The sequence below is a fragment of the Cebus imitator genome, unplaced genomic scaffold, assembly GCF_001604975.1.
Source record: "Cebus imitator isolate Cc_AM_T3 unplaced genomic scaffold, Cebus_imitator-1.0 Scaffold371, whole genome shotgun sequence".
Taxonomy (NCBI): Eukaryota; Metazoa; Chordata; class Mammalia; order Primates; family Cebidae; genus Cebus; species Cebus imitator.
In genome coordinates this window covers 2140387-2162263 of record NW_016107686.1, presented here as the reverse complement: position 1 = coordinate 2162263, position 21877 = coordinate 2140387, and the positions used below count along the sequence as shown (strand labels likewise).

At 43.0% G+C, this 21877-nt stretch overlaps 1 protein-coding gene across 6 annotated transcripts in view; it reads left to right on the top strand.

Moving 5' to 3' along the window:
* The window catches only part of IL5RA (interleukin 5 receptor subunit alpha), a 43662-nt gene extending 23329 nt beyond the window's left edge, over positions 1 to 20333 (top strand). For 2 of the 6 annotated variants that reach the window (XM_017507293.2, XM_037730966.1), the window contains exons 10-11: positions 10798 to 10894; positions 12251 to 14270. In XM_017507293.2, the coding sequence (XP_017362782.1) occupies positions 10798 to 10894; positions 12251 to 12560 (407 nt within the window). In that variant the 3' untranslated portion in view covers positions 12561 to 14270. Of the gene's footprint in view, positions 1 to 1132; positions 6652 to 10797; positions 10895 to 12250; positions 14271 to 16396 lie in introns of those variants that run through there. The other 4 variants (XR_005196675.1, XM_017507294.2, XM_017507295.2 and 1 more) reach the window with 4 other exon arrangements.
* The last annotated feature ends 1544 nt before the right edge of the window (positions 20334 to 21877 follow it).

Genomic DNA, 21877 nt, shown 5'->3' with positions numbered 1-21877 from the left:
CAAGGTTCTTTCATTACAAAAATGAGACACAGGGTAAGTTTTGATTGATGAGATAAGGGGAGCTGGGAGAGGCAGGGGGTGCTGTCCGGCTCTGTTGGTAATGTCCCTGGCCTTCCAAGGGGCACAGGGGACAGTAGGTAGGGGGCATAGTAAGCAAGTGAGTGCTCTTTGCTTGCTCTGAACGGTGCCTGATTGGCTCTCCTGTCCTAGAATTTCCAGAGTATTGAATCTTTAAAATTAAAAACAATTGTTTTATTTCAACAGTTGGTTTTTGGTTACATGGATGAATTGTATAGTGGTTAAGTCTGGGCTTTTATGGTACCCATCAGCTGAATAGTTTACATCATACTCAGTAGGTAATTTTTCATCCCTCATGCTCCTCCTACCCTCTCTCCTTCTGAGTTTCCAGTGTTCATTACACCACTCTGTATGCCTTTGTGTACCCATAGCTTAGCTCCCATTTGTAAGTGAGAATATGTGATATTTGGTTTTTGGTTCCTGAGTTATTTTCCTTAGGATAATGGCTTCCAATTCCATCCAAGTTGCTGCAAAAGACATTATTGCATTCTTTTTGTACAGCTGAGTAGTATTTCATGGTGTATATTTACTGCATTTTCTTTATCCATTCATTGGTTGGTGTGTACTTAGGTTGATTCTGTATCTTTACAATTGTGAATTGTGCTGTAATAAACATGCATATTAGGTGTCTTTTTGATATAGTGACTTCTCCTTTGGAAGATTTCTCAAATAACTAAATGCATTCTACAATTTGATTCAGAATTTTTTTAAGAGATGAGGCGGTCTCACTATGTTGCCCTGTCAGGTCTCGAACTCCTGGGCTGAAGCGATCCTCCTGTCTTAGCTTCCCGGGTAGCTGGGACTATAGGCACATGCCACTGAGCTGGGCTGGAATTTTTTGTAATGGAAGTAGCAGTTTCATTTTATCAGTACTCGTTATCAACTACCCTAGATCAGCTGGCTTCTGTGTCTTATCTTAAGAGCTAACTTCCCAATTTTCACATGTTTTTCTCCTTTTTAAACTTTCTTAACTTCCGGAATCTTCTGTTCCTGTGTTATCTTTGCTGTCTCCTGTTTACCGAAACCTTTTGCTTCCTGACTGCTCTTCATGAAGCTGTGCGTTTTCTGCAGTACATCATCATCTCGTCTTCCCTCCATCCATGAAGTTCAAATGCCAAGCGTGAAACAAGGAATGATGAAAATAAAATTTCCCACGGTCATGTCCTTGCCCGTAGAAGAGAGTATTATGTGGGTCTACCCTGCGCTTATTTCCGACTGTGCCTTTGGTCAGGATCAGTGGTTCTGAGACCTGCTTCTTCTGTGACAGACCACAGTCACTGCAATTGCCCTTCAAAGAAATGATGGGTTTTGCTTTGACTTCACTGAAGGTAAAATTTGATGGCCAGGTTCTATGCAATAATGCTACAGAGTACCATTAAAAATGTACTTTTTAAAAAGCTTTCTTTAGTCTTGAGACGTATCGTACCTATACCCAGAGGAGCAAACAAGACTCAGTGCAGTTTTCAGATTGCTCAGTCATGAGGTCACAGCAGACAAGGGTGACCTGTCTGCTGCCCCCAGCAGCTCCTTAAACATGGAGATGTATTGTTCGTAGGAAATCCTGCCCCCGCTGCACCCCACCCCCAGTAGCTCAAATCCGGTCAGAGTTTGAGCTGGCGGGCAGGCGGTGGGGGTGAGGGGTGGGGTGGGGGGGAGGCGTGTCTCAGAGTCATGTGACACACCCTAGAATCTCTTAGGACTTAATGAAAATGGGTTGAGGCAGGGGATCAAGGTGGCCTGTGGTAATATGGGCTGGAAGCAAGGCCACTCCAGGGAAACTCCTGTGACTTCTTCCTTTGACTTGACATTCAAGGGCTGATGTGGGTGGTGACCTGGTAACTTTGTCGTGCACCTAGAGTCACCTTTGGGACCATCAAATGCATCTTCATTTTCCAGTTTGCCTGCATTGTGCCAACGTCCCACAGCTCCAACCTGATTCTTTGGACTCTGACTCCCACTCGGAGTTCTGTTCTCTTCTCTTTGTCGCCCCTGATCCCTACCCTCTCCCCCAGCAGCTCTTTCTTTTTAAATTCTCACACTGTGGTGAAACAAGGAGAAAGATGACAGGGAAGTGTTGTGTAAAGGTCCACCTGAGCTTTCCCTAGGCCTTCCAAAATAGTCTTGCAAAACTCTTGCGAGGTTAGAGATGGGAGCCTCTGGGTCTACACAGTAGCAAAAATTGCTTAAAAATAACAAGAGCTGACCCACTAACAACATGAAAGACTCACTTAGGCTAACCTAAGACTAACACTGCTTATTGTGGTTCTGGTTTTCCTGTGTAGACGGATGGCATGGTCACACTGCTTCCTTTGGTCCAGGCTGGTCAGACCCCATGTGGCAGCCCCACAATTTGCTCCCAGGAGAGGGGCGGGACTGCCTCACCCCAGTGGTCATCCCATTGGCCTGAAGGAGGACTAACAGAGAGCTTTCAGTGTTCATCTCCAAACTCCAGAAGCAAGGAGTTCCCACAGCACTTTCAGGCACGGCCACCTCTATTGGTGCCTACACTGCCCTTCTAGGCATAAATTCTGCCTTGTGGCAGGATGGCAGCTTGGGGGAGGGAGGGACTCTGTCAGAGGGCCAGTTCCTGTGCAGGACACATTCACCAACATTATCTTGTGTATCCTGACACACATGATTTCCTAATCACACAGGTGAGAAAATAGGAAAGGAACTGCCGGAAGCCACATAGATAGAAGGTGTGACTCCTGGGTCTGAAACCCAGCCAGAGGATTGGCTCCACATCTGAGTTCTTTTTGAGATGCTCCATTGCCCCAGGGGTTATTACTCCAGCCAGGGAATCTGAGGTAGGAGAATGGGCTACACTCAGGCAGAGGGACTGGAGGCTGTGAAAGCAGGAAGCTCTGCCAGCTCTTGACCCCATCAACCTCTATCTGGACAAGTTATTGGGAATGAAGTTAACATCTTCAGGCTGTTCTTGTCTAAATGTTCCTGTCCAAGATCTTCATAGTGTTCATCTTAATGAACATTATGAAGCCTAAGTCCTTGAAGGATAGGAACACCCATACCCTTTTCTCTTCCTCAGTGTCTGAAATATTTGGTGTGTGTTTATTTCTCCTGACCTGAGTTTATCACTCTGCATTTTGAGAATTCTGATAGCACTTCAATTTTGGCCTTGCTTTGATGAAAGGGAAATTATCTTGATGAATTTGTTGACACAATGCATCTCATCCTAATCATAGTTACAATAAGTAATATTTATTGATATTTATTAATATTAATATGTATCCATACTGTGCTAAGCACTTCACATGTATTAATCCATTAAATTCTTATCCTTGTTTTATAATGCAGGACATAGGCACTGGAGAGGCTACCCTGCTCAAAGTCATCTTGGTAGCAAGTGACAGAACCAGAGCTAAACCTTTTTTTTTTTTTTTTTTTTTTTTTGAGACGGAGTCTTGCTCTGTTGCCCAGGCTGGAGCCAGTGACACAATGATCTCGGCTCACTTTAACCACCACCTCCCATGGGGGTTCAAGAGATTCTCCTGCCTCAGCCATCAGAGTAGCTGGAGCCGGAGACATGCCACCATGCCTGGCTAATTCTGTATCTTTAGAAGAGGCAGGATTTAATCATGTTGGCCAGGCTGATCTTGAACTCCTGACCTCAAGTGATCCGCCCACCTTGGGCTGCCAAAGTGCTGGGATTACAGTCTGAGCCACCGCACTGGGCCTAGGACTAAACCTCTTTATCCCTTGTTGCTTACTTCTGTGTGATGACTACATCCTCTGCAGCCAGCTTTCATCTGCTTCAGCAGGCTGATAAGACAGGCCCAGCATCCCCTTACAGGGAAGAAAGTTCTGGGTTGCTTAGGGGCCCCAGAAGGTACATAGCCCTTGGTGCTTTGTGGGAAAGCCTGCAGAGAAGAAAGGTGCTATAAGGAATTCCCCACTCAACTTCATCAAGTCTAGTCCTACTGGGGGATCATGTAGACAAGCAGTATTGCAGTGAGCCATCCAGTTAATCCTGAATGCACACACATGCACACAAAATACACACATGCACAAAAATACACAGTCTCCATTTCCTCTCTCTATTGGGTTGCTTCAAGCCCAGTTCCACCAGATGAACATAGTGCAAGTCATGTGTGTTTTTGCTCTGGGTCCTTCACTACTCTATATTTTGTTCACTGAGGCTGCATTTTGCTGATCTCTTTTTATTTCTCTAAACCAGGTACTGCTCACAGTCCATTTGACAGCTGTCTCGAAAGCTCATTCACTTAAAAGCTTTGCTCCTGACTTGCTTGCACAGGGAGCCTGTGATCTGGTTTGGGTGCTCATTCATAAATGATGCCACGGTCTCCCCTCCAACCTCAGGCAAGTCACAGGAAGCTAGTTAAACCCTGTATCATAGACTACCATATTGACATCCTCTCAATTATCCAACCCTGTTGGTGCCATTTGAACTTCTCCCAGCACCTGCCGGTTCTAAAAACACAGCAGGCCTGCTCTATTGGAAGCATCCCATCAATTTACTAATTAGCTCTTTTCCCGGGAAACCTATTGTTGAGTCTGAAATCAGATTCAAAATCAATATGTAAGCATTCAAAGTTCATAGTTACATGGACAATTTAAGGTGGTACAGGCTTCCAAATCAAATTTACCTCCTAAGAGCTAATAGTCTAAACCTCATAGATATAGACTTCTAGAGCAAGAGGGGCTGCAGTTCTGAAGGGGAAGTGGCTTGACAAAGCTCCCAGAGGCAGAGCTGGGACTAGTTTGGGTCCAATACCTGTAGTCCTTCTGCCCTCTGTGTAGCCACTGTCCCAGCCCAGCTGCACCCCATGTTCCATTCAATATACATTCTAGGGTCATAGAAGAATAGCAGACTATTGGCTTATATGCAAGGTCAAATGGTTGAGATGTCAAAAATGATGGAAACTGAAGTCCGCAGAATCCAGACAACTGAATTTCCCAAATGCTGTAAGTTGACAATGCCTAAAAATCACCCAGAAATCAAATAGGGGGTTTGGAGGGCTTCTCCTCCTTACCAGGACAGGCTGTGTGACTTCTTTCTGAAACTCATCTTTGCATAACCAAATGGCAGTGCTCATTGATTTCTTGAAAAGAAACATCTGTGACTTCCTTTTAAATGGCAAGAAAAGTATTCTCCTTGAGTCACAGAAAAGATTCAAATTACCTGGAAATACTTTTTTTTTAATCTCCAAGGTTGGAGATCCCAGAATTCAAATTAAGGCTATATTGTGGGATCTCCCAACTTCTATAGTATCGAAATTCTTAATCATTTTGACCCAAAGAATGTATACTTTCAGGAGGATTCGCCCTACTTGTTCTACTCTGAGCAAAACCAGAGTAGATGCTTATTTTAATTCACTAATTTGCTGACAGTTTTTGCATAAATAAATAGCAGAACAGTAGATAATCCACAAGTAATTTCCACTTAGCAATGAGTATGTAAAAAGCTTTTCTTGTGCAAAATTTCCCTGCCAATTTGTGTTTTCTTCAAGGAAAAGCTGACCTTGTTGGGTTCTCAGGGGTTTTCAACTGCCTATAGGGGAGTAGTCCTAATGCATTTGGGGCAACTGGAGAAGCCGGGCCAGGAGAGATGACTAATGTGCCAACACCCTCCCAGCAGTGACCATGACTTTACTTCTCATATAGTACCTTGTGTGCATCAATAACTATTTTTCATTTAATGAAATAAAATCTGTTGCCTCTACACTTTTGCTAATTCAGTGAGGATCTTCGCTTGTCAAAGTGAGGTCTGTAGTGAATAACTCGACAGTGGTTTAACTGAAAAGATTTTTGTAATCATGGTCAGAAGAAAACGGTACTTTTATCAGGACTTACCACATCAGGCTGGGGGTATTGCACAATTTGAGACACAAATGTGACTGAGAGTGTGACCCTGATAATTATTTACAACACTGCTCCTTTTTTTTCCCGAACCTGTACTTTTTCTGTTGGTTTAACTAGTTGTAAGCAGGATAAATTTTTCCTGCTGATGTACCACTTGCTGAATTTGTGTCCTGTGTATATGAACCCACAGTTTCTGAATGTGGTTATAGGAATATTTACATAATGTTTAAGAGCATGGAATAGTTTCAGAGACGGGATGATGAAGCAGGCTAAATTCCTTATTCAGGAAATCAGACTGGGAAATAAAGTAAGACAGTATTTGATTTGCTGGTATTAGTTTGTCCCAGCTACTCTTTATATTACCTAAGAGAGAATACAGTAAAAAAACAAAGTCTAACAGGGCATTCAGTTCCAATCCAGAGGACTGAATATTAATCATAGGACCACCGAATATCTGTAGGATTTAGGAAAATAAAAGTTTTGCCACTTTGAGGTTCTGTTTTCCATCATTTAACAAAATGTGGTTAATGCCTTTTTGTAAAACAATAGACATAAGTATATTTCAAAATAAAACTTGAAAAAAAATACTATAGCCACAGGGCTGGGCGCAATTGGTCACGCTTGTAATCCCAGCACTTTGGGAAGCCCAAGTGGGAGGATTGCCTGAGTCTAGGAGTTTGAGGCCAGCATGGGCAACATACTGAGGCCCTGTCTCTATGAAAGATCAAAAAAACTAGCCAAGCATGGTAATGCATGCCTGTGGTCCCAGCTACTTGGGTGGCTGAGATGAGAGGATTGCTTGAACCCAGGAGTTAGAATCTGCAGGGAGCTATGATCATACCACTGCACTCCAGTCTGGGTGGCAGAGCAAGACCCTATCTCATATAAATAAATAGTATAGTCATAGGTTTTTAACAAAGTGCTTCAGTCCCACCTAGAGTTTGGGGAATGTCAGGAGGAACATTAGTTTTGCGAAGTAGCCACCTTTAATTAGAGACGCAGCCTGCATGCTTAGTCTTATCAGACAGCAGGGATACAAACAATAGAACAGGGCTTCCCAGAATGATGCACAGAGAGCTATGAAGATGATGCTCAGGAGAGTTCTCAATGACAAAGCAAAGCTTAGAATAAGTGAAGGGAAGCTCCTGTGTATTCAGTGTGCCCTCAGTTTTGCAGAGGGAGGGAGAGGAATGGGATTCCTACACCAAGGTTAAGAGCAAGGACAGGTTGGGCTCCCTCACTTCCCAGCTTTGTGGCCTGGGCTGACTTATTCTGTCCTTTTCTGTACAGTAAGAATAATAGTGTCCTTTTTCAGTTCCTCCATCTGTACAGTAAGAATAATAGTGTTTATCTCAAAGCATCATTGTGAGAATTAAATTGAGAATATACGTGAAGCACTTTACATAGTATCTGGGCACCTAGAAGCACCCAGAAAAAGTGAAAAATATGTATAGAAAATAAGCTCCTACTTACTTCCAATGACTCCTGATTTTTCTTTTTTCTTTTTTATACTTTATTACAAATTTTAAACTTCCTGCAGCAAAACAGGTACTTCTTTTCTTTTTTTGAGATGGAGTCTCGCTCTGTCGCCCAGGCTGGGGTGCAGTGGCACAATCTTGGCTCACTGCAGCCTCTGGCTCCCAGGTTCAAGTGATTCTTCTGCCTCAACCTCCCTAGTAGCTGGGATTACAGGTGTGTGCCACCGCCCCTGGCTAATTTTTATATTTTCAGTAAAGACAGGCTTTCACCATGTTGGCCAGGATGGTCTCAAACTCCTGACCTCAAGTAATCTGCCCATTGGCCTCTCAAAGTGCTGGGATTACAGGCATGAGCCACCACACCCCACCCACAAAGGTACCACTTTTCTAAAACCAGTTTTGTTAAAGATAGGTGTACATGAAGTGACCTTACCCTGGACTGAGTGAGTGGTGCTAGAAAAGGTACCAGCTGGGGAAGGATCTGAAGGATTATATATTTCAACCGCCTTGTTTTTAGATGAGGAAACCAAGGCCCAGAATGACCACCTTCACAGCAAGCTGAGACTAGCACCTAGGTTTCCCGACTAGGCAGGGATGAAAGCACTGGGCAAAGCATGCCTGTCCAGTACTAACCACTGGGTATGCAGTAACAATGTGAACTGAGGGAATGAGGAGAAGGGATGAGGGCTGTAAAGGATGGAAAGAGTCAAAGTGACTTCAAGGCTTCAGGTTTGGGGGCTCAGAAGAATGGAAACTGAAATGGGGCAGTGAGTGAGAGAAGGAGTTTTGATATGAAGAAGACCATGCATTTGTTTGGTTTTGAATGTTGTCAGCCTTGAGAAACATCCGAGCAGGTTTCCGGTTTCACCTGTGGACAGTTTAAGACATAGGCCTGGAGCTGAGTGTCAGGCAGGACCAGGGATAAAAACCTGGGAGAAAATTTCATGAAATTAAAAGATAAGGCTGTATAAACAAACTTTTCAAAGTTCAAAGAACAGACCACAGTGGAAAATACCAAAGGGTCAAAGGATGAGTGGAGAGGGCCAATAGAAATGAAAAAGGGGAGAAGTGCCACTGAAGAAGAGGAAGATTTGGGCAATAAAGCTGAGGACTCAATTTCAGGGTCGGCTCAACTATCCACAGTCTGAAATTCAGGAAGGAGGTCAGTAAAAATAAAGCTGGAAAAAGAAACCCAGAATATTTTGAATTTGACGAGGAGGAAGTCACCATGATTAAAAAAGCAGTGTTAGAGATGGGAAATGAAGCATCTGAATCCCTTAAAGAATTTTTTAAATTTTGAGACAGAGTCTCACTCTTGTTGCCCAGGCTGGAGTGCAGTGGCAAGATCTAGGCTCATTGCAACCTCTCTCTCCCAGGTTCAAGCAATTCTCCTGCCTCAGCCTCCCAGATAGCTGGGACTACAAGCATGAGCCAGCACGCCAGGCTAATTTTTGTATTTTTAGTAGAGAGAGGATTTTGCCATGTGGGCCAGGATGGTCTTGAACTTCCAACCTCAGGTGATCCACCTGTCTCAACCTCCCAAAGTGCTGGGATTACAGGCGTGAGCCACCACACCCAGCCCTTATTCAAGAATTTAGACTGGGAAATAAAGTAAGAAGGTATGTAATGACAGTGGAGAGAGATAGCAGAGCAGGGTCATGGCTTATTCAAGATGAAAGATTCTATGACAATTTGAAAGCAAAACGGGGGAGGTGAAGAAGGAGATTAAAACTTTCAGGAGGTAGAAGATAAAGCTTGGGTAGGGGTCCTCAAAAGCCAAAAAAGCAAGAGAACAAGGCAAGGCTGGAATCACTAGCATTATATCCCAAGGCATCTCTCCCTCTTGTTACTTGAATGATTTGGGTTTTAAGCATTTTAAAGATTTTTGAAGTCTTAGCCTATTAACAAGGACTTGAAAATTCCACTTATGTATTTCTCATTTTCTAGAGGAAGCAACTCATAGTAAACTGGGGATGGTAATCTTTTCTCCTGGTGCGGTGTGGTTGAAACCTCACCACAGTACTTAGCACACTGGTCATTAAATCACTGTTAGTGTTGCTATTTGCCGAGTGTGATTCTTTCTAATGGACTCCATGACAGGAGCACCCGTGTATGATCTTTTGACAACTGAATCCCAGTAATTTGTACAGTGCCAAAATATAATGGGTGCCCAATGAATATCTGTTAAATGGAAGAATAAAGGAATCAATGAATAAGCAGTCTCTCCCACAGAAAGGAAACTCGTATTCAGGGAGATCATGCAGGATTTACATTATTCAGTCAAGCAGGTTAGCAAGTGCATAACCTCTCTAAACACTATTTGGTAAATGGCCTTGAGTTTTTCTTTTTTTGGTGAGGGGCAGGGGACAGAGTCTTGTTCTGTCCTCAGACTGGAGTACAGTGTTACAATCTTGGCTCACTGCAACCTCCGCTACCAGGGTTCAAGCAATTTTTTGCCTCAGCCTCCCACTTAGCTGGGATTACAGCTGTCTGCCCCCACAATTGGCTAATTTTTGTATTTTTAGTAGAGACTGTGTTTCACCATGTTGGCCAGCCTGGTCTCGAACTCCTGGCCTCAAATGATCCACTCCCCGTGGCCTCCCAAAGTGCTGAGATTTACAGACATGAGCCACTGTACCTAGTTGGAGTTTGTCTTGGATGCATTTCTTGTACTTAAAAAAAAAAATTACATACCCCAAAGCTATCATAGAAGTTCCTAAAAGAATTTGTCTCTTGAATGTAGATTCAAAGCAAATTTAAACAGAATAATTGGCATGCAAAATATTGACTTTCTGCACTGACTTAATGGCAGTTTTCCTCTTTCCTATCTGTGAAATGGGAACAATGGTAAGAGGTACTTTAAAGATACTTAAGATTGAAAAGCACTTAGAGTCTGATGCCTTTATTGTTCACTACAAGTATTATCGCATACTTCCTCCAAAAGTTTAATTTCCAACTTTGTAAAATATTTTGATTGTGATTCAGTTGGGTTACTCAGTAAGCTTATGTTTTGTGGATATTCCATCTAAAAACCTTACTACGTACCAAAAACAGATACGCTCCAGGATCCAAGTGGCACAGTACATGGAATGAACTCCATAAATATTTGCTGAGAGACTGAATAAATCATTTTTTAAGAATAAAACTGGTCTCACAATAAAACTGGTCTCACTGCCATCATTTCATTTCATCCTATATCAGCTTTGTGAGGTTGTTATTACCTGTCTTTTACAGATAAGAAATCTTAGGCTCAGGGAAGTTAAGCTCCCTGCCCAGCACCACCCAGCACGGGCAACTAAAACTCAAGCTGTCTGATGCCCCAAGCCTCATCATTTCTTTTACCTGCTACTGCTTCTAACTTGGACTTTGTTTTCTTTCTTTCTTTTTTGTTTTCCACCAGGAAATGATGAACAGAAGCCCTTGACAAAATGGTTTCTCTTTGTGCTTATGGCAACCATCTGCTTGATCTTGTTAATTCTCTCGCTCATCTGTAGAATGTAGGTATTCTTTATATTTGGGAGCTTGCAATGGGGTCTGAGTACTGCATTTTTACACGCTTACTAAGTGTCCGGTAGGCAGAGGGTTCTTGTTACCAGGTGGAATTCATGGCATTTTTGTGCCTGGATGACCTGTTCAAGATGAGCTTAGGCCAAATCAAAAGTAGGAAACATCCAGAGGTGAATTACAGAAGCCAGACAGAGCACAACACAGCCCTTGGCTATCACTCACTCCTACTTGAAGCTGTAGACAGCTTGTTAATTTCTGTGAAAGTTTCTACATGCGGGCTCTTTTGATTCCTTCTTAGCCTTCCACTCAGTCCTTGGCTGCCAGCATAGGCTTTTCACAGCTCAGAAAGGCTAAAATCACCACAATGCCTGCACATCATCATCCTCAACTATCAGGTCACCAGGCCCCTAAGTGGCTGATGGCGCATAGGTCAAACACAGATTCTACAAATAGCATGTGGACCTGGTGTACTATCCTGGAGCCCACAAATGGCCTGTAAGTACCCCTTACACATTTTAGCTTTCAGTAAGGCAAAGGACATTTTAGGGGGCTTAAGAACATGTTTTGTCTTGGCCCGTTCATAATTTAGAAAATGACTTTTATATTAAACAGCTTTATTATTATAAATATTATCTTCAGATGGCATCTATAGGTTGGGGAAGGCAGCCCAAAGGAGATGAAAAGAAAGTAAATTTGGCTGAGCACACCTATAATCTCAGCACTTTGGGAGGCCAAGGCTGGAGGATCACTTGAGGTCAAGGGTTCGAGACCAGCCTGGGCAAATGGTGAAACCCTGGATCTACAAAAAAATACAAAAATTAGCCAAGTGCAGTGGCATGTGCCTGTACTCCCAGCTACTCTGTAGACTGAGGCAAAAATTGCTTGAGCCCACAAAGTGGAGGTTGCAATGAGCTGCAATGGCACGACTGCACTCCAGCCTGGGTGACAGAGCAAGACATGGTCTCAATAACAACAACAACAACAAAGTAAGTAAACTCTGTGAGCAAGCACACTTGAGGAAGGAATGCTTCAACCAGCATTGTAGGAAACGACACAGCATGACACATTTGAAGTATACAGTTCATTTTCAGAGATTACGCCTGGTAACACCCACTGACACAAAGCAGTTTCCATTTGTTCTTCCCTGGATGACTCAGAAGCCACAGCAGAGCCTTGCGGTACCCCCCAAAGTCTTCGCCTATTATTTTGGAAGTCTTGGTCAATAAAGATTTTGAATTTACAAAACAGCAGATTCTAGAATTAACCAGGTCAATGTTTAGAGTAGACATTTAGAGACAAAAGGTATACTCATGCTCATCTAATTCTTTCTTTCGCCCTGTTTTCAGATGTCATTTATGGACCAAGTTGTTTCCACCAATTCCAGCACCAAAAAGTAATATCAAAGATTTCTGTGTAACCCCTAACTATGAGGTAATGTGGAAAGTTCTTATGATATGCCACATATGTCCAGGGTTGAGTCCCCTGGGAGCTGTCACTGGGTTTTTGGTTTTCTATATTATAGGGGAGGGTTTTTACCCAGAAGGCCAAGAGTATTTCTATTGCTTCAGTCATTCTGTTCTTTGGCTGATTTGGTTGTTTGTATTTTTTAAGAGATGGGGTCTTGCTGTGTTGCCCAGGCTGGTCTCAAACAACTAGGTCTAAGTGATCCTCCCACCTCAGCCTCCCAAGTAGCTGGAACTACAGAAGTATGCCTTGGCTGATAGTTTTATTATGCATGTTCATTACTGTTTTGACATATTAGAAAAGTCCTAGTCTCTTATAAGTGTTCTTGCCAGTCAGACTTGAATTTTAATTTCATATCAGCCATTCTTTAACTGACTTTGGACAATCTCTTCAACCCTATGGGTGCTGAATTTCTTTCTGGTATAAGGGACACAGATGAGATTGTACAATGTTCTGCTTAGCTCTAATGTTTTAAGACTCCACGTTTCCACCTGAGTACCTTAGTTAATAGAGAATTTTCAGAGGGAATTGAGAGCTCTTTAGTATTAAAAATACTATAGAAAAGGCAAATTATTTTACCCAATATGTATTTTCTCAGGCCTATTCACCATTGAGAGCACTTAGGTTCAGCCCAATGGTCACTTACCTGTGGCTATCCAATTGTTCCAGCATCAGTAAGTCCTTTCCCCAGTGAATTGTCTTGGCGTTTCTGTTGGAATTAGTTGCCAAATATAGGTGGCTCTATTTCTGGACTACCTGTTTGGTTTTTGTGACCTTTTTGTGTATCTTTATGCCAATACAATACTGTCCTTATTACTGTAGCTCTATTGTAAACCGTGAGTCCAGTTTGTATAAGGCCTCCAAAAATGATTTTTTAAAAAATTATTTTGGTTATTCTATATCCTCTACATTTTCATATAAATCTTAGATTTAGCTGATCATGTTCTATAAGAAAAGGTAGCTGAGATTTGGGGTGAGATTGTGTTGAGCCATAAGTTAATTTGGGGAGAAGTGATATCTTAATATTAATCCTTCTTATCTATAAATGTAGCATATCACTCCACTTCTTTAGGTTTTCTTTAACTTCTCTCAGCAATGGTTTGTGATTTTTCAGTGAATAATTACTTTGCTTTGCCAAATTTATCCTTAAGGTAAATGGTTATCTAGATCAGGGCTCAGCAAACTTTTTCTATAAAGAGCCAGATAGTGCATATTTGAGGGACAAATGGTTTCTCTCTCTTTAACTGTGCCACTGTAGTGTAAATGTAGCCACAGAAAATGTGCTAATGAATGAGTGTGGCTGTGCTCCAGGAAAACTTCATTTATGAAAACAGGCAACAAGCCAGATTTGGCTCACAGCTGTACTTTGCCAACCCCTGATTTAGATCAAACAATTTTCTTAACAAATTTAGGTTTCTCTCAAATAAAGTAACTCATGATTGGATGAACCACCTGATGACTGGTTGTAGGGAAAAGAAAAGGTTGATGGAAAAACTCACCAAAATGATTAATTTCAACAAGTGGCGACCTTTCCTTAGCGTTTGCAGTTTGGTTGTTGGAAGGATTTATAGACAGTTAAAATTACTAGCCGATTGCAGTAGAGAATGGAGGCTGGCAAAAGAATCACCCTGCCGGTGGCTGGATCCTTGTGTTCTCCTTTATCAGGGGAACGGCCCATCTACTCTCCTTCACTGAGTTCTTTCGGAGGAAGAGTGGGCCCCAAGGTGGAACTGGTGCTGGTTCTGGATGTATGCTGGCAGTCCCTCCTTGGTCTAGCACACTCACCCATGAGAAACCACATCTGGTTTTGTTTGTTTGAGATGGAGTCTCCCTTTGTCACCCAAGCTAGAGTGCAGTTGAGTGATTTCCACTTACTGCAACCTCTGCCTCGCCGGTTTAAGTGATTCTCCTGCCTCAGCCCCCCAAGTAGCTGGGATTACAGGTGCCTGCCATCACGCTTGGCTAAATTTTGTATTTTTAGTAGAGACAGGGTTATGCCAGTCTAGTCTTGAACTCCTGACCTCCAGCAATCCAGCCTCCCAAAGTGCTGGGATTACAGGTGTGATTCATAGCACCCAGCCCACATCTAGTTTAAGCAGCCAACTGAAGTTATTTGTCCCAGCCTCTTAATGGTGGTATCTAATTTCCCTACAGAGCCCTGAAAGATTTCCTTTAATATCCTGAAGTTGGAGAAATAAACTGGTTTAAGAGCTTATTGAATGAGGTTGTTATTTGTTGTTAATTAAAATCAAGTCATGTGTGTAAAATAACAACTTGAGGCAGACAAGCTGGTTTCAGAATAATTCGAGGATGAATGGCAGCACTCAACATCGCCTGGCTTCTCAGGACAACTTATTCTCTTCTCACATTGGAGAGTTTCACATAAAAACAAAGCAGTTAGAGACTGAGATTAAAAAGAAAGAACATATAGAACTGAGGAAATGAAGTACTGCCTGGTGCTGTAGGTGCCATGGCCTAAATTCTCCACCTGAGAGAGGATGAGAGCTTGCACAGCCTCTACCTCCAAGGACAAAAGCCATCTAACCCATTCTCAGGAGCTGTGATACAAGGATGACAAGAGGGTACACTAGTGCTATAGGCAGTGGCCACTGGGAAATGTTTGGCTAGTGGGAAAGGAAACCCTTTCCTTTACAAGGTAATGTGCACCTTTGAGCTTGGGGTGGGTGCCCGAAGTCCTGGGACTTAGTGGAGCTCTGCCATCCCAAAAGCAAGTTTTTGCTTGTTCAGACCTCAGTTAGAAATTATTTTGTAACATTCAAACTATAGTGAAGGGCTGGGCATGGTGGCTCATGCCTGTAATCCCAGCACTTTAGGAGGCCAAGATAGGTAGATCACTTGAGCTCATGAGTTCAAAACCAGCCTGGCCAACATGGCAAAACCCCATCTCTACAAAAAATACAAAAATTAGTTAGGTGTGATGGTGCACACCTGTAGTCCCAGCTACTTCGGAGGCTGAGGTGGGAAGATGGCTTGAGCCCAGGAGGCAGAGGTTGCAGTGAGCTAGGATTGTGCCACTACACTGCAGCCTGGATGATGGAGCCAGAACTTGTCAAATAATAATAATAATAATAATAATACTGTGAAGGAAGAAAATGAATTGGCCTTTAGCAGAAAAAAAATAGCTTATTCTAAAAAATCAAATCCTGAGCTTTCTAATAATTTACTTATTTGTATATTTTTTGTAGAGACAAGGTCTCACCAGGCTGGTCTCCAACTCCTCCGCTCAAGCTATGTGCCTGCTTCAGCCTCCAAAAGTGCTGGGATTACAGGCATGAGCCACAGTGCCTAGCCTGAGCTTTCAATTTATAAGACTGGCTTCCAGCTGTTCTTTGTTTCTACAGTGGCAACCAGAAAGGGTTCTTCCCCCAATTAGGTTGTCTATAAACTATTAAAAGTAAAATGGATAAGGCAGGAGCCATGCCTGCTGCGTCCATCAGTGAATTCCCAAGACACAGCACTGTGGTGAGTGTGGAGCAGGTAGTAAAAAAATATGTTGGATGAGTAAATGAGGTAAAGGAATAGGATCTCCTACAGGCAATTTTATTTTTTGTTACCAATTTTCCAATTATTATCAGTATTATTCATTATGGCCAAAATGGGTCAGAACTGTCCAAAGACAGGGGCATACTGTAGTAAACTATGGATGGAATATGATGGAGCTATCAAAAGCTTTGTGGCTGAAGCACATTTAACAATGCAATTTACGACCAGTGACATTAGAGAGAAAGAAATCAATGTATAAAGATGTGTATCCATATGACTTCAAGTAAGTGTAAAGAAAACTTTATGCCTAGAGAAAAAGCCTTAGGAGAAGCAGCGGGCTATGTGTTTGGGAGAGAGGTGTATGGGGAGGCATTTTCTTCTTCTTCTTACTTGATTTTCCACATCTTCAATGAACATTTACTATTTTTATTTAAACAATAATAGACTTAAAGCCAATTCTAAAGATTTCAAAGAACCCAAAAGTTCTCTAAAGGACATCTAAGGAAAGATGATTTGTTTTGCAGAAAGCTGGGTCCACTGAGACAGAAACTGAAGTCATCAGTTATATAGAGAAGCTTGGAATTGAGACCCTGGAGGATTCTGTGTTTTGACTAGTCGCTGTGGCATCCTCTGATGAACTCACACACACATGCCTCGGTGAAAAGAAGAACAGGGATGCTGGTTCTTGGCTAAGAAGTGTTCAGAATTTACGGAACACTCAGTTTACCTGTGAGGCAATACACCCAGACACACCAGTCTTTTGTCTCTTAAAAGTGTGGATGCTTCATCAAAATCTCCTCGCCCACGGCAAAGAATTTGATTCATCTAAGCATTTTGCCATGTTTTTTCTCTCCATACTGTACAGGATAGCACCTCCTCACCTGCTGATCTTTGCAATTTGCCTGACTTGCCTCAACCTTTTCTTTCACAAGAGACAGCTTTTAAGGCTAACGTCCAGCTGCATTTACTTCTGGCAGAGCCTTTTTGGCTGTTTAAGCTGCCAATGGTAGCACTCAGCTACAATCTGAGGAAGAAAGCATTTGCCTGGTGTGAATCATGAACTTGGATTCAAGACTATCTTTTCTATAGCAAGTGAGAGGCACAAATTTCTGGTGCTTTCCTCACCCCCTACATTCTAGAATGACCTTTTTCTAGGTAGAGTGTTTATGTATGAGAGAGAATGAGAGAGAGAGAAATTATTTCAGCTTCAGAGGCCTGATCCAGGAAGTGTTATTTAAAAACAATTTAAAAGCATGAAGAGCTATGCTATCACTCTGTATTAAAAGAGAGGACAGGATTTTGCTCAAAGATTATATTCTTGAAGGAAGCCTTAATATTCTGGAAATATGCTAAGAAAGGCATTGAGCATAATTCAATCATGAAAGGGACCACTGAATCAAGAATGAACTTTCTGAAGAGATGTTTGCTGCCAAAGACGTCAAAGCAACTTGATGGTCAAGTAATGGGAGGTCAATCCTAGTTTCTCAAGTTTGGAAAGGTTTCTACAAGGCCATCCATCAGATATCCCAATATATGCAGAAATTCTTTTCCCTAACATATTCATATGAATCTGCCTCCAGATTGGAGGCCTTTGTGATGGGTGATGGGCTGTAGGTGGAGCCAAGTACAAGAATGTCCTGGGCAGAGATGGGCAATAGGGAGGAACTCAAACAGTGCTGACTCTACACGTCCCTGGGTCAAGAAGCTGAAGGCCGAGAAAGGAGGTAACAGTGCCCAGGAAACCCGCATGGGACACTCTAGATGCTTTCTGGAGTTGGTTTAGTTAGTTTTGATTCATCAGTGGGGACACATTGACCATCATGTATTTCCAGGTTTGTTTTCCAAATTAACCTATAATTATCCACTGTAACTAGCAGAGGGTTGGACCTGGGGTAATAGGCATAGAAGCATCTTGGATCTTGACAAGCCTGCACTGTCTTATAGTAATCCGTATTACTGCCCACATTTTATAGTTGCAGTCACTAAGATTCAGAGAAGTTGATAGGAAATGGCATAGTGTGGAGTTGAACACCAGGCTCAGGTGACCCCAGAAATGTGGGGAGGAATGTCAGGGAAAGCTGAGGCCTGCTTAGGAGTGTGGCTGAGTGGGCAAGGCCCAGGGAGGTGCAATAATTGGCATAATGTTTGGTGACTTGAGTGATTCAGAATCCCAAACCTGTTTTGTTTTTTTGTTTGTTTGTTTTTGTTTTTGTTTTTGTTTCTGTTTTGAGACAAAGTCTTGCTCTGTCAGTCAGGCTAGAGTATAGTGACATGATCTTAGCTCACTGCAACCTCTACCTCCTGGGCTCAAGCAATCCTCCTGCCTCAGCCTCCCGAGTAGCTGGGACTACAGGTGCATACCGCCATGCCCAGCTAATTTTTGTATTTTTTGTAGAGATGGGGTTTTGCCATGCTGTCCAGGCTGGTCTCAAACTCCTGGGCTCAAGAGATACACAGGCCTCAGCCTTCCAAAGTGTTGGGATTACAGACATGAGCCACTGTGCCTGGCCACGAAACTGTATTTTTAATGAACATCTTGGGTCAGAATCAGAGGCACCTGGAGGGCTCATTAAGACAGAGGAGTGGGCTCCATTCTTAGAGTCTCTGATTGAACAGATCAGGGTGGGGTCTGAAAAATCTGCAGTTCTAACAAGTTCCCAGGTGATGCTCATGCTGCTGGTCCCCAGGACACAATGAAAAACTGCTGCTCCGGGAGTCTTATGATTATCAAAATTGAAAAATCAGCCACTGAAGGAAGAGGTGACAGAAAAGCCCTGCTCCCAAAAAACTGTCCCTTTGGGGAGGCTTGGATCTCCCTGTCTGATCTCTTTCAAACCAGAGCCTAGACAGTTAGCAGTGTGGAAATTGCCTCTGCCTAGGAGGCAGGAACAGAAGCAGGGAGCTCCCCCACCACAAATGTGGCCAGCTCTTCAGTGCTTGGTGCGGTGCCCACTTCAGAGACTCCTCCCTCCTCATTAGCCATCAATCACCTGGGCTCTGCCGAGCTCCTTGCTACACTTCCCTGAGCTGATACCATTATCTGGCCCTTGGTATATGTGTTTCAGGAGCAACACAACATAGCCCATGCAGCCTGCTTGGTGGATTGGGAACTTCTTCCTCCCTTCTTCGCTTGTGGAACTCATAGTCATTCTTTGGGAACCCATAACCATCATTACTTCTTCGATGAAGCCTTGAAAAGCAGACTAGGTTGATCCTGCCTTTGGATTCTCATTCTGGGCCTCATCTCCATGTTGGAGCTACTGCATTTGCAGGATATACCATTAACAGTTGGGAGGCCTCCCCTCTAGACTGTGAAATCCAGGAAGATGGAGCTTGTGTGAAATACGTCTCTTTATCTGCAGTGTCTAGGACAGTATCTGACCTGAGAAAATATGTTTCTTAAACCTGTCAGCACTGACACAGCACCTTATATACAGATTAGACTTAACAGTATTTGGCAGAGGTCCTCAAGGCCTGCGGTAACACAGGAGGAAGCTGGGTGTCCGATGAGAATGTGATTGGAAGCAACTAGGAGACACATGTGCCTAACCATCAGGCTAGTGTGACCTGTATGTTTTTACTGCCAAAGTGTCTAAATTGTTATGTATAAATTGCTATGTAAGAGGCATTTCAGAAGTGTCTTATTCTGAGTGGTCTCTTCTGTTCTCACTAGCCTTGTTATAGCAAGTCAGAGAGTTTGAAATTCACTTAATAGTAAACACCATCATCAGCAGGTTGATGTAAGGTAAAGTCATGGTATTGGCTCCCACCTCTTGCCATCTCCCACTATGGCAGGGTAGAGAGTCACTTTCCTCCTAGAGCTTCCAGGGCCATGGGATCAGAACAAACATGCTTTTCCAAGACATGTGTTCCAATAGGGATTTTAGCCCAATTTCTTTCCTTGGCATTTGGAATTCACTGCATGCAGCCTGGGGGAATGCTGGGGAGACTGGAGGGTGAAGGTCACGTATGCCAACAGCCCGACCACCTGAGCCTCACTGAAATGCCTCAGACCTCAAGCTATTCATGCAGGCTGGGGAAAAATCCATGTGGGCAAAGAACATCCTGATTAAAAATCCAAACGTTTTCATAGTGAGACTTATATGTGTCAAGACCATCTGCTTGTGGAATTAATAAGCCTTAGGTGCTAATTTATTAAAGAAAAAGTAGATATCTGGAAGTGAGAACAGAGAGCTGAAAACAATCTTTGATGGCACAAGTAAAGGTGAAAACCCTAATTAGAATAGGACTTGGTGCTAGCCTAAGGACTGTAGCTGTTCCTGCTCCCACATCCTACAAATTGAGTACCAGGGTGCAATTTTTTTGAAAACCATTCCTTTCTTTGGAATTTTATATTGTACTATGCTAAAAGACAACTTGTTTATTTCCTGTTTTGTAGGTAATAGATGCTAATGAAAATATGTTTCAGAATGAGAAACATTAAACATAAATGACAGTGAATTGTCTAAGTCTGCAATTAAAGAGCGGTGGCTACATTTCTCATTTTCCCCCTAAATATTCCCCTTCTCTCTCCCCACTGTTGTCTTCCTCTATCTCTCAGCTAGGACTATTGCAATAGCCTCTGGATTGAACTCATGTCCTCCAGTATTTCCTCCCTTTGAAGGATCAGTGTAAAAGGCATATCTGCCTATATAACTCCGCATCACCTTCAAGTCAAAGTGCCTTTTAAGACAAAGTCCAGTATGACTCTGCTCCTTACTAGCTCTCCAGCCACAGCCCCAAATACTCCTACCTCTATTCTCACCAACGTGCTGATCATTTCCCTGTAAGCTCCATGCTATTGCATCACTCCATGCCTTTGCCGAGACTTTCTCTGGTGGAAAAAGCCTTTTCAACCTTCTTTCATTTTGTTGACACTTTGATTTATCTTCTAAGTCTTGGCTCTTTGCCACCTGAGAGTCTTTGTTTAACTTTCAGTTTGAATTAAGCATCCCTCTATGTTCCTTCTGTTTAATTCTATCAGTCACTGGATTCTCTTTTTTTTAAACGAAGGTCTCCTCTGTTGCCAGGATAGAGAGCAGTGGCTGATCTCGGCTCACTGCAACCTCCACCTCCCGGGTTCAAGTGGTTCTCCTACCTCAGCCTCTGGAGTAGCTGGGATTACAGGTGTGTGCCACCACACCCGGCTAATTTTTTTTTTTTTTTTTTTTTTTTTTTTTTACATGGAGTCTTGCCCTATTGCCAGGCTGGAGTGCAGTGGAGTGATCTCAGCTCGCTGCAACCTCCACCTCCTGGGTTCGAGCGATTCTCCTGCCTCAGCCTCCTCAGTAGCTGGGACTACAGGTGTGGGCCACCACGCTCAGCTAATTTTTGTGTTTTTAGTAGAGACACGGTTTCACCACGTTGGCCAGGATGGTCTCAACCTCTTGACCTCATGATCCACCGCCTCAGCTGCCCAAAGTGCTGGGATTACAGGCGTGAGCCACTGTGCTTCCCCTAGACTCTTTAACAATGCTCGGTCTCGTTTTCAGTGTAATCCCTCTGAGGTCAAGAGCAGTGCCTGATTTATCTTTGTGCCCATAAGCCCCAAGTAGGAACCGACTGCTGTTGAGTCTAGCCGGACGAAGGAAAAGGAAATGCGCTTCTTAAATGTTTACCAGAGTAGAAAACAATACAGATTATATATAAAGAACCAAGTTCTGATGACACGTTCACTTATTAAAGCTGTGTGGTTATAGAAGTTAAATCGGCACTGAAGCTTACATTAATGAAGTAATAAGAACTCACAGTTGGTCTGATGCTCCTCTCAGAAACGCCACACTCCACCTCAGCTGCCGCCAAACACCTGGGCTCCTCCGAGCTCCCCGCTCACCTCCCCAGCCGGCACCATCCATTTGGCTCTCAGTAGACACCTGCGTTGGTTCTCAGGCGCAACACAAAGCCGCCCATATGGCCCTTGTGCGTGATTTTAAAGTTCTAGCAGACTATTTTCAACTTGAAGGTGTCTTACTAGGTTTGTTTCATTTACTAAAATTAAAAGCAAA